The sequence below is a fragment of the Hemiscyllium ocellatum genome, chromosome 18, assembly GCF_020745735.1.
Source record: "Hemiscyllium ocellatum isolate sHemOce1 chromosome 18, sHemOce1.pat.X.cur, whole genome shotgun sequence".
In the NCBI taxonomy this organism is placed as follows: Eukaryota; Metazoa; Chordata; class Chondrichthyes; order Orectolobiformes; family Hemiscylliidae; genus Hemiscyllium; species Hemiscyllium ocellatum.
This window is the reverse complement of record NC_083418.1, coordinates 81,415,528-81,431,334: the sequence shown is the minus strand read 5'-3', so window position 1 is coordinate 81,431,334 and position 15,807 is coordinate 81,415,528. Positions and strand designations below refer to the sequence as shown.

The following is a 15,807-nucleotide window of genomic DNA, read 5'->3' as shown; positions in this document are numbered from 1 at the left end:
TTATCCCCAGTTTACCCCATGCCTTCTTATTAATCGGGCACGTCGATTCTTCTGCTCCTTGGATGCTGCCTGACCTGCTGACACTTTTCCAGCAACACATTTTCAGCTCTGATCTCCAGCATCTGCAGTCCTCACTTTCTCCTCCTTCTTAGTAATCTCCTCACATCTTAAATGTTTGTGTCTGGTAGTTAAGTAAACACATTTTTGTACCATTTATATATGCATCATTATTCCACATGGAAGGCAAAGTGCACTACATGCTTTGGCTTTGAATGTTCCTGGTAGGTTATTTCATTAACCCCCAGTAGGACAAGAGATTATTCCTTTGTACCAATTAAATCAATCTCATGTATCAATTATTTCATGGTAGGGTTAAATGGAGGTGATAAATACAAAATGTAGCATAAAGGTTGATACTTGAAAAAGTATACCATGCCATTCGTGCTTGGTGTATTTTCACTGTCACGCTTTCCATCTTCTAGTGGATCTGTTACACCTTTCTTCGGAGTAAGTGTGTGCTGCTCTTTAAATAATGAGATCTAAAAGAAATTGTGAAATAAAACTGAATATGAAAAAGAAGCAACTTTTCAAAATTCACTAGTTTCAAAATAAAGATAACCAGTTATGAATATATTATAGTTGGTAAGGTAGCAGTTGAGAAGCTTGCAATTAAACATCTTGGCAATGTTACAGAATGGTTTATTCTTGATGTTCTGCTCAATATTTGACAACATGTCCAAGTACTGACTTTGAAAACAGAAATTAGTAGTTGCAATGATCACAGCTGCAAATGTGTTGATCATCCCAATACAGAGGAGAAAGCATGGAAATGAATATTTAATACATTGGGTACAAAAACTGAAAGTTCATAACTATGCAGAAACAATTTCTGCACCCTTCCTTATTGTTCTTATTCATTCTCAACATAAGAACATGATTAATGAGATTAATGTTTATTGCTTTTTCTCGTTGAGATGTAAGGTACACAGTACCAATGTGAGGCAGTTCTTGGGTATTACTCAGGAATGATGAAATAGTGGTGTCTATTTCCAAGAAAGATGGGTGTGCAGCTGAGGGAGAACTTACAGATAGGGTTCTCATGCAGCTGATAGTCTCTTCCTTTCAGATGCTTACGTCAACACCTTTTTTCAAATTTATAAAATTTACTTTTCTAGATTTAACTTGCAAACATAACTGAACTGTTTGCCAACGTATTATGCATACTGGGCCAGGTTAATTCTGGGATATTTCAGGAAAGTATCAACACAAATACCTACCTCTTTCTCTCTAACTACTATTTCTTCTTCTAAAGCACTAACTCTTTCTAGTGCTACTCGTAACCGCTCTCGTACCTAGAAAACAGAACAAAATACACACGATGAGTTAATATTCAATGTGTACAACAAATGGATTTACTCACATGTGGAAGAACTTACCTCGACGCCAACGGTCTTTTCACCGCAGAGAGCGGCGCGAGCTGGGCGGAAGTGAGGTTGGAGCGCAGAGCTGGTCGGGAAGGTAAGTGATTGGTATTTGAGTGGGTGTGTTCTAGACCCCAGGCCCTACTTCGTAGGGCCTCCCTCCCATCCCCCTCCTCTAACCTAACTTTAAAGTCCACAGGTAAGCGACTCAGTGTTATTGACTCAGTGTTCTTGTTTTGGAGACAAAGTGTACAGTCATGGCAGCGCAGGCAGTGGAATGTTCCTCCTGCAGGATGTTTGAGGTAGGGGTGACCACCGATACTCCTGCCGACTTCATCTGCAGGAAATGCAGTCAGATCCTGCTCCTCACCGAACGAGTTAGGGAACTGGAACTGGAGTTGGATGAACTGAGGATTATTCGAGAGGCTGAGAGGGTGATTGATAGAAGCTACAGGGACATAGTTACGCCAGAGAACAGAGGCAGCTGGGTAACAGAGGTGGGAAGGGGAAGAAGCAGGCAGTGCAGGGTTCCCCTGTGGTCGTTCCCCTAAACAATAAGTATACAGCTTTGGAAACTGTTGGAGGGGACAGTCTTGCAGGTGTAAGCTGCAGGGATATGGTCTGTGGCGTGAGGTCTGGCTCTGAGACTCAGAAGGGAAAGGGGGAGAGGAGGACAGCGCTAGTTATAGGAGACTCTCTAGTTAGAGGGATGGACAGGCGGTTCTGTGGACATGGGCGAGACTCTCAGATGGTTTGTTGCCTCCCGGATGCCAGGGTCCGAGACGTCTCGGATCGTGTCTTCAGAATCCTTAAGGGGGAGGGTGTGCAGCCAGAAGTCGTGGTACACATTGGCACCAACGACATAGGTAGGAAGAGGGGTGGGGAGGTCATTCAAGAGCTCAGGGAGTTAGGCTGGAAGCTAAAAGCTAGGACAGACAGAGTCGTCATCTCTGGGTTGTTGCCGGTGCCACGTGACAGTGAGGCAAGGAATAGGGAGAGAGTGCAGTTGAACACGTGGCTGCAAGGATGGTGTAGGAGGGAGGGCCTCAGGTATTTGGACAATTGGACTGCATTCTGGGGAAGGTGGGACCTGGACAAGCAGGACGGGTTGCACCTGAACCAGAAGGGCACCAATATCCTGGGGGGTAGGTTTGCTAGCACTCTTCGGGGGGGTTTAAACTAATTTGGCAGGGGGATGGGATCCGGACTTGTAGTCCAGCAAGTAAGCTAGCTGTTTGTCAGGATGTCCAAGAATGTACGGAGGCTGTGGAGAAGGTAGCACTGACAGGGAATACTTGCGGACAGAGAGATGGGCTCAAGTGTGTATACTTCAACGCAAGGAGTATCAGAAATAAGGTGGGTGAACTTAAGGCGTGCATCGGTACCTGGGACTACCATGTTGTGGCCATCACGGAAACCTGGATAGATGAGGGACAGGAATGGTTGTTGGAGGTTCCTGGTTACAGATGTTTCAGTAAGATTAGGGAGGGTGGTAAAAAAGGAGGGGGGGGGTGGCATTGCTAATTAGAAATGGTATAATGGCTGCAGAAAGGCAGTTCGAGGGGGATCTGCCTTTGGAGGTAGTATGGGCTGAAGTCAGAAATAGGAAAGGTGCAGTCACCTTGTTGGGTGTTTACTACAGGCCCCCCAATAGCAGCAGAGATGTGGAGAAACAGATTGGGAAACAGATTTTGGAAAGGTGCAGAAGCCACAGGGTCGTAGTCATGGGCGACTTCAACTTCCCAAATATTGATTGAAAGCTCTTTAGATCAAGTAGATTGGATGGGGCGGTGTTTGTGCAGTGTGTCCAGGAAGCTTTTCTAACTCAGTATGTAGATTGTCCAACCAGAGGGGAGGCCATATTGGATTTGGTACTCGGTAATGAACCAGGACAAGTGATGGGCTTGTTAGTGGGTGAACATTTTGGTGATGGTGACCACAATTCTGTGACTTTCACCTTGGTTATGGAGAGAGATAGGTGCGCACAACAGGGTAGATTTTACAATTGGGGGAAGGGAAATTACGACGCTGTAAGACAGGATTTGAGGAGCATAAGTTGGGAGCATAGGCTATCAGGGAAGGATGTGGTGGAAATGTGGAACTTTTTCAAGGAGCAGATACGACGTGTCCTTGATATGTATGTACCTATCAGGCAGGAAAGAAATGATCGTGTGAGGGAGCCTTGGTTGACGAGGGAGGTTGAATGTCTAGTAAAGGAGGAAGAAGGAGGCTTACATAAGGTTGAGGAAACAGGGTTCAGACAGAGCAGTGGAGGGATACAGGATAGCCAGGAGGGACCTGAAGAAAGGGATTAGGAGAGCTAAGAGAGGGCATGAAAAATCCTTGGCGGATAGGATCAAGGATAACCCCAAGGCATTTTATGCATATGTGAGAAACATGAGAATGACGAGAGGGTAGGTCCAATCAAGGACAGTCGTGGGAGATTGTGTATTGAGTTGGAAGAGATAGGAGAGGTCTTGAATGAGTACTTTTCTTCAGTATTTACGAACGAGAGGGACCGTATTGTTGAAGAGGAGAGTGTGAAACGGACTGGTAAGCTAGAAGAGATACTTGTTAGGAAGGAAGATGTGTTGGACATTTTGAACAACTTGAGGATAGACAAGTCCCCCGGGCCTGACGGGATATATCCTAGGATTATGTGGGAAGCAAGAGAGGAAATTGCAGTACCGTTGGCAATGATCTTTTCGTCTTCACTGTCAACGGGGGTGGTACCAGGGGACTGGAGAGTAGCGAACGTTGTGCCCCTGTTCAAAAAAGGGAATAGGGATAACCCCGGGAATTACAGGCCAGTTAGTCTTACTTCTGTGGTAGGCAAAGTAATGGAAAGGGTACTGAGGGATAGGATTTATGAGTATCTGGAAAGACACTGCTTGATTAGGGACAGCCAGCACAGATTTGTGAAGGGTAGGTCTTGCCTTACAAGTCTTATTGAATTCTTTGAGGACCAAGCATGTGGATGAGGGTAGAGCAGTGGATGTAGTGTACATGGATTTTAGTAAGGCATTTAATAAGGTTCCCCATGGTAGGCTTATGCGGAAAGTCAGGAGGCATGGGATAGTGGGAAATTTGGCCAATTGGATAGAAAACTGGCTAACCGGTCGAAGTCAGAGAGTGGTGGTAGATGATAAATATTCAGCCTGGACCCCAGTTACAAGTGGAGTTCCACAGGGATCAGTTCTGGGTCCTCTGCTGTTTGTAATTTTTATTAATGACTTGGACGAGGGAGTCGAAGGGTGGGTCAGTAAATTTGCAGATGATACGAAGATTGGTGGAGTTGTGGATAGTGAGGAGGGCTGTTGTCGGCTGCAAAGGGACTTAGATATGATGCAGAGCTGGGCTGAGGAGTGGCAGATGGAGTTCAACCCTGTCAAGTGTGAGGTTGTCCATTTTGGAAGAACAAATAAGAATGCGGAATACAGGGTTAACGGTAGGGTTCTTAGTCAGGTGGAGGAACAGAGGGATCTTGGGGTCTATGTACATAGATCTTTGAAAGTTGCCACTCAGGTGGATAGAGCTTGTAAGAAGGCCTATGGTGTATTAGCGTTCATTAGCAGAGGGATTGAATTCAAGAGTCGTGAAGTGATGTTGCAGCTGTACAGGACTTTGGTTAGGCCACATTTGGAGTACTGTGTGCAGTTCTGGTCGCCTCACTTTAGGAAAGATGTGGAAGCTATGGAGAGGGTACAGAGAAGATTTACCAGGATGTTGCCTGGAATGGAGAATAGGTCGTACGAGGATAGGTTGAGAGTGCTAGGCCTTTTCTCGTTGGAAAGGCGAAGGATATGGGGTGACTTGATAGAGGTTTAGAAGATGATCAGAGGAATAGATAGAGTAGACAGTCAGAAACTTTTTCCCCGGGTACAATAGAGTGTTACAAGGAGACATAAATTTAAGATGAAGGGTGGAAGGTATAGGGGAGATGTCAGGGGTGGGTTCTTTACCCAGAGAGTGGTGGGGGCATGGAACACGCTGCCCGTGGGAGTGGTAGAGTCAGAATCATTGGCGACCTTTAAGCGGCAATTGGATAGGTACATGGATGGGTGCTTAATCTAGGATAGATGTTCGGCACAACATCGTGGGCCGAAGGGCCTGTTCTGTGCTGTATTGTTCTATGTTCTAACATGGATTTATTAGAGATTGACAGGATGGCTGTGTTGGAGGACGGTCATGTCTTGTAAACTTGACTGAGTTTTTAAAAGAAGCAACAAAGGTGATAGATAAGGGCAGGGCTACTTGGATTTTAGCAAGGCCTTCTTCAAGGCTCATCACGGTAGGTTCATATAAAAAGTGAAGTCATGTGGAATCCATGATAAGCTAGTAAGGTGGATACAGAACTGGCTTGGTCATAGGAGACAGACAGCAGTGATCAGAGGGTGTTTTCCTGACTAGTGGTGTCCCACAGGGATCAATACTTGTGCAACTACTGTTGTTTGCAATACATATATAAAAATGATTTGAAGGAGAATGTAGGTCGCCTAAATGGTAAAAATATGGACAACACAAGGATTGGGGGAATTGCAGATAGTGAGGAGGATTGCCAGAGGATACAGCATGATGCAGATAGGCTGCAGATTTGGGCAGAGAAATGGCAGACAGTTTATTCTGGACAAATGAGAGGCGATGCACTTTGGAAGATCTAATGCAGGAGGAAAGTATACAGTAAATGGCAGAAATCCTTAGTAGCATCTACATTGATGTGTCAAGGCTTACAGGCCTACAGCACTCTGTAAGTGGCCACTTCTCCTTGTATTGCCAAAGAGGCAAATGGCATGTTTACCTTCAGCAGTACAAAAACTGCAAAATCATGTTGCAGCTGTATTGAACTTCAGTTCGGCCACATTAGGAATATAGTGTACTGTTCTGGTTTCCATTCCACCAGAAGAATGTGGAGCTTTTCGAGAGAATACAGAAAAGGTTGACCAGGATGGATTGGAGGGTGTTAGCTATGAGCAGAGATTGGAAAAACTCTTTTCACTTGAACATTGGAGACTGACAGGCAACCCGATACAAGTTTACAAAATGATGCAAGGCCTGATAGAATGAACAGTCAAAATAGCCTTTTTTCAAGGATAGGAATGTCAATTACCTGCTGGGACACATGTTTAAGGTAAAAAGGAGATGAGAGAGGCAGATATTTTACACAAGAGGGTCATAATTGCCTGGAATGCACTGCCAAAGATGGGAACAACAGCAACATTGAAGATACATCTTGACAGATACGTGAATAGGCAAGGAATAAAGGGATACAAGCCATGTAGAGGTGGAAGATTTTAGTTTGGAAATGTTTTGTGTATTGGCACAGGCTTGGTGGACCAAAGGGCCTGTTCCTCTGCTTTTTCTTGCATTTTATATGTTTCAACTCTAACTGGATTACTCATACTTCACAAAAGTTGCACACCTCATTGACGTAGAGTGCCGTAAGTCAAGCCTTAGTATTCCTAGAGTCATCATAGAAGTTAAAAAATATTATCAAATTACTCAGTCTTTTATTTACTTGTCAGATAGACTCAGGTTTACAGAAAACATGAACCAGGTCTCTGTACTTTACAATGACTACTATTTACTACAAATGAATAGGCTCTAACCTCATAAATAACTATGACCTGTTGACATATAACTGCACTATTCAAATCCTAACTCACTTCTAACAATTCTTAGACATGCATACAGAAAGTCAAAGACACAAAAACACACTGCTGTTATGAATGGAGGTAAAAAAAACTAGGTAGAACCAGTTCCTCAGGACTCACTGGTGTATTTCCAAGTCCATCAGTTCTCTAATGTCTTTACAGGGGAGAGAGATTGGGTAACAAATTATAACATTTTTAACCTACTGACTAAAAACAATGCCTTACAGCAAATGGTGGGAGAAGATAAATAAACAGGTTTTCTTCTGGCTTTCGGCATTTTCCTAGAGGGACACAGACACAGACAGCCCTTTCAGCAGTTTGAAGGTTTCTGCCTGTATCATTCACACCCACAAGTCGTTCATGTACCCAGCAGCCAGATAGTTATTGTTACGCTGATGGTCACAACTTCACAATCTAATAAGCAATCTGTTGCTGGGCAAATCTCACTTTGTACATGCCCCTCCCGGTACAGGCCCATCTACAAACACCTTCCTGTCTGCTTGACCCATTTCCGTTCCTTTAGACCATTTTCAAACTACATTTCCCTTTCACTAAATTTTGAGACTTCTTGATTCAGAATCAGTTTCCCTGCAAAAGCCCTTTATAAATGCAAGTTGCTATTGAAAGTAACCATGACTAGCGGTTTGCCACAGGGCTCAGTGCTGGGTGAACAGTTATATACAATACATATTCATTACTTAGATGAGGAAAACGTTTGCACTATAGTCAAGTTTACATATGACACAAAAATAGATGGGAAGGCAAGTCATGACGATGACAGTATGAAGGGGCATATAGGCAGGCTAAGTGAGAGGGTTCAAAACTTGTCCAAAAGAATATAATTTCGGGAAATGAGAGGTCATGCACTTCAGCAGGAAGAATAAGACATTAACATTATTTAAATGAACAAATACTGTACAAAGCTACAGCACAGAGGGATTTGGGAGTCTTTGTCCATGGATCACAAGAAGTTGGTATCAAATTCAACAAGTAATAGGCAAATGGAATGCTGGCTTTTATTTCAAACCAAATGGAGTTTGAAAGTTGGGAGGTTTTGTTGAAACTATACAAGGCACTAGTCAGACCACAGCTAGAATACTGTGAACAGTTTTAAGCCCTTTATCTAAGGAAAGATAAACTGACATTGGGGCAGTGCACAGCAGGTTCACTTGGCTAGTATGTGACTGCCTTATCAGGCGAGGTTGAGCAGATTGGGCCTGCATTCTTTGTTATTTATTCACTGGATGAGGGCATTGTTGGCTACGTCTGCATTTATTGCCCATCCTTAATTGCCCAAGAGTTAAGAGTCAAACACATTAGAACATAGAACAATACAGCACAGAACAGGCCCTTCGGCCCTCGATGTTGTGCCAACCTGTGAACTATTCTCAGCTCGTCCCCTTACACTATCCTAAAATCATCCATGTGCTTATCTAAGGATTGCTTAAATCTCCCTAATGTGGCTGAGTTGACAACATTAGCAGTCTCTGTTACCTGCCTCTGACGTCTGTCTTCAATCTATTATGAGAGTCTGGTGTCGCATACAGGCCAGACCAGGTAAGGATGGCAGTTTCCATCCCTAAAGGACATTAGTGAACCAGCTGGATTTTTCCAACAATCGACAGTGGACTCATGAATTTTAGACCTTTCATTCCAGATTTTCATTGAATTCAAATTCCACCATCTGCCATGGTGGGATTCAAACCTGGGTCCCCAGAACCTTACCGGAGTTTCCAGTGATAATGCCATTAGGCCATCACCAGCATAGGAATACAAAGGTGTTCAAGCTGATCTTATTGAAACACAAAAGATTTTTAGTGGATGCAGAAAGGCTGTTTCCCCCTTGAGAGACTGGGCATGCTCTCACAATAAGGAATCGCACATTTAAAACAGAAGAAGAAATTCCTCCTCTCCTTATCACGGGGGGCTGGGCAGTTAAATCAGTTAGGGAATCAAGAGTTATTGGGGGCAAGGCAGGAAAGTGGAGTTGGAGATTATTAGGTCAGCCATGATCTCATTGAATGGTGGAGCAGACACAATGGGCTAAATGGCCTACTTCTGCTTCTATGTTTTATAGTCTTGTACAAAATACTATGCAAGACTTAGTGATTAATGTTAATTCCATCAAACATAAGGGATTAAATTCTCAGTTCAGATTTGACAAGTGCACAGAAAAACAAAATCAAACATACAAGAAGTTGTGTTAAGTTACTTTCCAAAGGCTATTTCCTAACATATCTGCACAAAGTTTGTTCAAGTCACCCACACACGTTTCTAAACAGATTTATTTTCTTTCAAATCTGTAAAATTAAGTTTTGGGAAAGATGTGGGGAAGCGGAAGTCACAAAGTCCATGCAATTCAGAATTACTTCTTTTCACTCTAGATGTAAATGCCTTTGATTGAACTTGCATTTATGTAAAACGTAGGAGCAGCCCACAGTCTCTAGAGCCTGCTCACCAATCAGTGAGACCAGGATTGCCTGACAGCCTCTCAATTATCCTGCCCAAGCCCGATATCCAACAATCCATCCTTCTCGGTTTGAAAATACCAGGAGGACAGTAGTCCCAGCTCTTCAGGGTTGAGAATTCCAAAGATTCACAACTCAGTTTGGAGAAAATTTTTCAACTTTTTAAAAAATGCTTTCATGGAACGTGGGTACGACTGGTAGAACTAGCATCTGTTCCTAATTACTCCCAAAAACATGATGGCGTGCAGTAGTACATCTGGTACAAGCACAGTCACACTTCTATTTGTGAGAGAAACTCCCAGAGTTTGACCACAACAGTGAGGTTGTTCAAATCAAAATGGGGTGGCACGGTGACTCAGTGGTTAGCACTGCTGCCTCACAGCACCAGGGTTCCAGGTTCGATTCCAGTCTTGGGCAACCGTCTATCTGGAGTCTGCACACTCTCCATGTCTGTGTGGGTTTCCTCCCACAGTCCAAAGATGTGCACGGCAGGTGAATTTACCATGCTAAACTGCCCATAGTGTTAGAGGTGCATTAGTCAGAGGGAAATGGGTCTGGGTGGGTTACTCTTCAGAGGGTCGGTGTGGACTGGTTGGGCCAAAGGGCCTGTTTCCACACTGTAGGGAATCTAATCTTCAGGGGGAAACTAGCAGATGTTGCGTTCTCCTTGTCCTTCTAGGTCGTCAAAGTTATAAGTGTGAGAGGTGCTATCAAGGACCCTGGGTGATGATTTGTTGCATTGCATATCAGATATTGTACGCTGCTTCCACGAAGAGTCAGCATTGGAGAAGTAAACATTTAAGTGCTGAGTGTGTGTTGATTAAGTAGACTTTGTTCTGGATGGTATTGAGTGCCTTCAAATCTGCACTCATTGAGTGAACATTGGGGATGGAAGCAGTAAGTTAATGCCTTACAATATCCAGCATTTGACTTGCTCTCCTTGATGACACCAATCTCAGATGGCGACGAAACAGACTACAGATGGCAGGTGGAAGACCTGGAAAAATGGGGCACTGAGAACAATGCCGGCAATACCAAGGAACTCATTATTGACTTTTGGCAGAGTGTTATTCATGCCCCCCTACACATGAACAGCACAGAGGTGGAACGAGTGGAGAGTGTCAAGCTCCTGGGAGTGGTCATCCACAACAAGCTTTCTTGGACTCTTCATAGAACATAGAAAAATACAGCACAGTACAGGCCCTTCGGCCCTCGATGTTGCGCTGACCGAAGCCTACCTAACCTACACTAGCCCAATAACCTCCATATGCTTATCCAATGCCCGCTTAAAAGACCATGAAGAGGGAGAGTCCACCACAGCTACTGGCAGGGCATTCCATAAACTCACAACCCACTGAGTCAAGAATCTACCCCTAACATCTGTCCTATACCAACCTCCCCTTTAAATTAAAGTTGTGTCCCCTGGTAACAGCTGACTCCATACGCAGAAAAAGGTTCTCACTGTCAACCCTATCTAAACCCCTAATCATCTTGAACACCTCTATCAAATCTCCCCTAAACCTTCTTTTCTCCAATGAGAACAGCCCCAAGTGCTTCAGCCTTTCCTCATACGATCTTCCTACCATGCCAGGCAACATCCTGGTAAACCTCCTCTGCACTTGTTCCAATGCCTCCACATCCTTCCTATAGTATGGCGACCAAAACTGCACACAATACTCCAGATGAGGCCGCACCAGAGTCTTTTCCAACTGCAACATGACCTCAGGACTCCGGAACTCAATTCCTCTACAAATAAAGCCCAGTACGCCATATGCCTTCTTCACAGCACTATTTACCTGGGTGGCAACTTTCAGAGATCTGTGTACATTGACACCAAGATCCCTCTGCTCATCCACACTACCAAGTAGCCTACCATTAGCCCAGTACCCCATCTTCTTGTTACTCCTACCAAAGTGAATGACTTCACACTTAGCTATATTGAATTCCATTTGCCACCTTTCTGCCCAGCTCTGCAGCTTATCTATATCCCGCTGTAACCTGCCACATCCTTCCTCACTGTCCACAACTCCACCGACTTTCGTATCATCCGCAAACTTGCTCACCCAGCCTTCAAGCCCCTCCTCCAGGTCATTTATAAAAATGACAAACAGCAATGGTCCCAAAACAGATCCTTGTGGAACACCGCTAGTAACTGCATTCCAAGATGAACCTAGTCCATCAACTACTACCCTCTGTCTCCTTCCAGCCAGCCAATTCCTAATCCAAACCTCTAATGCACCCTCAATGCCATACCTCCGTAATTTTTGCAGTAGCCTACCATGGGGTACCTTATCGAACGCCTTGCTAAAATCCATATACACCACATCTACTGCTTTACCCTCGTCCACTTCCTTGGTCACCTTCTCAAAGAACTCAATAAGGTTTGTGAGGCACGACCTGCCCTTCACAAAACCATGCTGACTATCCTTGATCACGTTATTCCTATCCACATGTTCATAAATCCTATCCCTTACAATTCTCTTTAAGACTTTGCCCACAACAGAAGTGAGACTCACTGGCCTATAGTTACTAGGGCTATCCCTACTCCCCTTCTTGAACAAGGGGACCACATTCGCTATCCTCCAGTCTTCTGGCACTATTCCTGTAGACAACGACGACATAAAAATCAAGGCCAATGGCTCCGCTATCTCCTCCCTAGCTTCCCAGAGGATCCTAGGATAATTGCCATCAGGCCCAGGGGACTTATCTATTTTCACCCTTTCCAGTATTCCCCAGAACCTCTTCCCTACATACCTCAAAGCCATCCATTCTAATCACTTGTGACTCAATATTCACATCAGCAACAATGTCCTGTTCCTGAGTGAATACTGACGAAAAGTATTGATTTAGTGTCTCTCCAATCTCTTCCGCCTCCACGCACAACTTCCCACTACTATCCTTGACTGGACCGATACCTACCCTAGCCATCCTTTTATTCCTGACAGACCTATAGAAAGCCTTTGGGTTTTCCCTAATCCTACCAACTAAGAACTTTTCATGTCCCCTTCTCGCTGCTCTTAGCTCTCTCTTTAGATCCTTCCTGGCTACCTTATAACTCTCAATCGCCCCAACTGAACCTTCACGCCTCATCTTTACATAGGCCGCCCTCTTCCCTTTCACAACGGATTCCAATTCCTTATTAAACCACGGCTCCCTCACAAGACCCTTTCCTCCCTGCCTGACTGGTACATACTTATCAAGGACACCCAATAGCTGCTCCTTGAACAAGCTCCACATAACATTTGTGTCCTTCCCTTGAAGCCTATTTTTCCAATCCACCCATCCTAAGTCATGCCTCACCGCATCATAATTTCCCTGCCCCCAGCTATAACTCCTGCCCTGCAGTGCACACTTATCCCTCTCCATCACTAGAGTAAAAGTCACCAAATTGTGGTCACTGTCCCCGAAGTGCTCACCTACCTCCAAGTCTAACACCTGGCCTGGTTCATTACCTAGAACCAAATCCAGTATAGCCTCACCACTTGTTGGCCTGTCTACATATTGTGTCAGGAAACCCTCCTGCACACATTGGACAAACACCGACCCATCTGACGTACTCGAGCTATAGCTTTCCCAGTCAATATCTGGGAAGTTAAAGTCCCCCATAACAACCACCCTGCTACTTTCACTCTTCTCCTGAATCATCCTCACAATACTTTCCTCTATGTCTCTAGGACTATTAGGAGGCCTGTAGAAAACTCCTAACAGGGTGACCTCACCTTTCCTATTTCTAACCTCAGCCCAAACTACCTCAGATGGCAAGTCTTCCTCCATCGTCCTTTCCACCGCTGTAATACTATCCTTGACAAGCAATGCCACACCTCCCCCTCTTTTACCCCCATCTCTGACCCTCCTAAAACATTTAAACCCTGGAACCTGCAACAGCCAATCCTGTCCCTGTTCTACCACATCTCTGTAATGGCCACAACATTGAAGTCCCAGGTACCAACCCACGCTGCAAGTTCACCTACCTTATTTCTTATATTTCTCGCATTGAAGTATACACACTTCAAGCCACTTTCCCGTTTACAGGCACCCTCCTTCGAGATTGATGCCATGTTCCTAACCTCCCTACACTCAAGGTCCTGTACCCTAAAGCTACAATCCAGGTTCCCATGTCCCTGCAGAGTTAGTTTAAACCCTCCCAAAGAGCACTAGCAAACCTCCCCCCAAGGATGCTGGTGTCCCTCAGGTCCAGGTGGAGACCATCCTGTTTATAGAGGTTCCACCTTCCCCAGAAAGAACCCCAGTAATCCAGAAACCGGAATCCCTCCCTCCTGCACCATCCCTGTAGCCACGCATTTAACTGTTCTCTCTCCCTATTCCTCGACTCTCTATCACGTGGCACGGGTAACAAACCAGAGACAACAACTCTGGTCGTTCTAGCTCTGAGCTTCCAACCTAGCTCCCTGAAAGCCTGCCTAACATCCTCACCCCTCTTCCTACCTAGGACACACTAGTTATTTAGGCCCAACAATATCTCTTCAGACAGCTGAGGAAATCTGTATGATGGCAAACAACCTTGCCAACTTTTATAGGTGCGCCATTGAGAGCATTCTGTCTGGGTATATCACTACCTGGTATGGCAACTGTACCATTCAAGATCGGAGTCTGTTACAGAGAGTGGTGAACTTGGCCCAGACAATCACAAAGACCTACCTCCCATCTACAGAATCCATCTACCAGGTCCACTGTCAAGGAAAGGCCGCCAGCATTCTCAAAGATCCATCCCACCCTAGCAATGTTTTTCTACAAACTGCTACCATCGGGGAGAAGGTACAGAAACCTGAACACACGCACCAGCCGGTTTCGAAACAGTTTCTACCCCACTGTTGCTGGAATACTGAATGGACTCTCAAACTCTTAACATTCGCCTGTACCTGTGTTTTTGTTTTTGCTGCTGTTTACCTATTATCTACTTATCGATGCTACTTAACTCTGTGATCGGCCTGTATCGCTCGTAATACAAAGCTTTTCCCTGTGCCTTGATACACGTGACGTGACGTTCCGTCCTGTTCCATTCCATTGCTCTTGTAACCACAGTAATTGTGTGACTGGTCCAGTTAATTGGTTTCATGATGACATTATCGGGTTGAAAAAATTGTTGATTTAAAGAAAAAGGATATTCGATGGGATTCTAGAGTTACAGATGGGTGTTCAGGAGGGTGGTAAAGGACAGGCAATGTGGAGCTTGGAAAAATTTCAAAAAGGAGCTCTAAAACTATTTTCACCAAAGGTCAATTTTGGGTGAAAAATGGTTTTGGAACGAAGGACAGGTGGGTCAAGAAGCACATGGTCTGAAGGGGAGGATATATTATACTTTGAGAGAAAAGGTTCGAAGATAAAAGCCCATAGTGTTGGAGATAGTATATTGGCATGGAAGTAGAGAATTGGTTAATGGGCAGGAAACAGTGTGCGCAGATAAGGAGCTCTTTTCAGATTGATCACCAGTGCAGTTCCAAAGAGATCAGTGCTGAGACTGCAACTGTTTTATTTTAGTTGAGATAGGAAATGAGTGCATTGTAGCCACATTTGCAGATGGCACAAAAATAGGTGGAAAGGCAAGTTGCGAAGTGGATATAAACAGCTTATAGACAGGTAGCGATTGTAAGAGGATGCTTCCCTTCATGGCAGAGTCTAGGAGTGGAGGGCCTACCTCAGAATAAAGGGGTGTCAAATTAAAACTGAGATGTGGAGCAATGTCTTCCCTGAGGGTTGTCTATCTTTGGAACGCCTTTCCACATAGAGCTGTGGGTGCTAAGACCTTGTGTATATTCAAAGGCTGAAAACAGATTCTTGATCAGTTAGGGAAGAGGCAGAAAAGTCAGGAATGTCAGCTCAGCCATGATCCTGCTGAACGACTGAGCAGGCTGGAGGGGACAAACAGCCTACTGCTGTTACTACATCTTATTGTCTTAAAGCCATGAAAGTATTTAAACACAAGGATCAGGAATAACAAACAATCTGTCCTTTAAGAACACGTGAACCCAATCAGCATCCAGATCAAGCATCTCAGCAGCTCGTCCTGAATACAGGCTGAATCTCAGGCATGTGCAGTATAAAACTACATGTTGTGCAATCTGTGTTCCCACCACCAAAACTAAAGAACAGAGGCTTGCACACAAACGGAAAAAACTTGACTTTTCTCTCCCCATGTCAAAGTTTATACCTTTGCAACCCTGGGCATAAATGACGCTGCAGTTCCAATAAGATCCAATAATGGTCCAACACAAAACCCTAATTATACGAAAACTGCCTCATTGCAGC

At 44.5% G+C, this 15,807-nt stretch overlaps 1 protein-coding gene across 9 annotated transcripts in view; it reads right to left on the bottom strand.

Moving 5' to 3' along the window:
- Window positions 1-15,807, bottom strand: part of LOC132824518 (liprin-alpha-1-like) — a 230,080-nt gene that overhangs the window by 111,848 nt on the left and 102,425 nt on the right. For all 9 annotated transcript variants that reach the window (XM_060839129.1, XM_060839135.1, XM_060839133.1 and 6 more), the window contains exons 4-5: window positions 1,278-1,352; window positions 432-539 (exon numbers count right to left, since the gene is read on the bottom strand). In XM_060839129.1, the coding sequence (XP_060695112.1) occupies window positions 432-539; window positions 1,278-1,352 (183 nt within the window). The remainder of the gene's footprint in view (window positions 1-431; window positions 540-1,277; window positions 1,353-15,807) is intronic.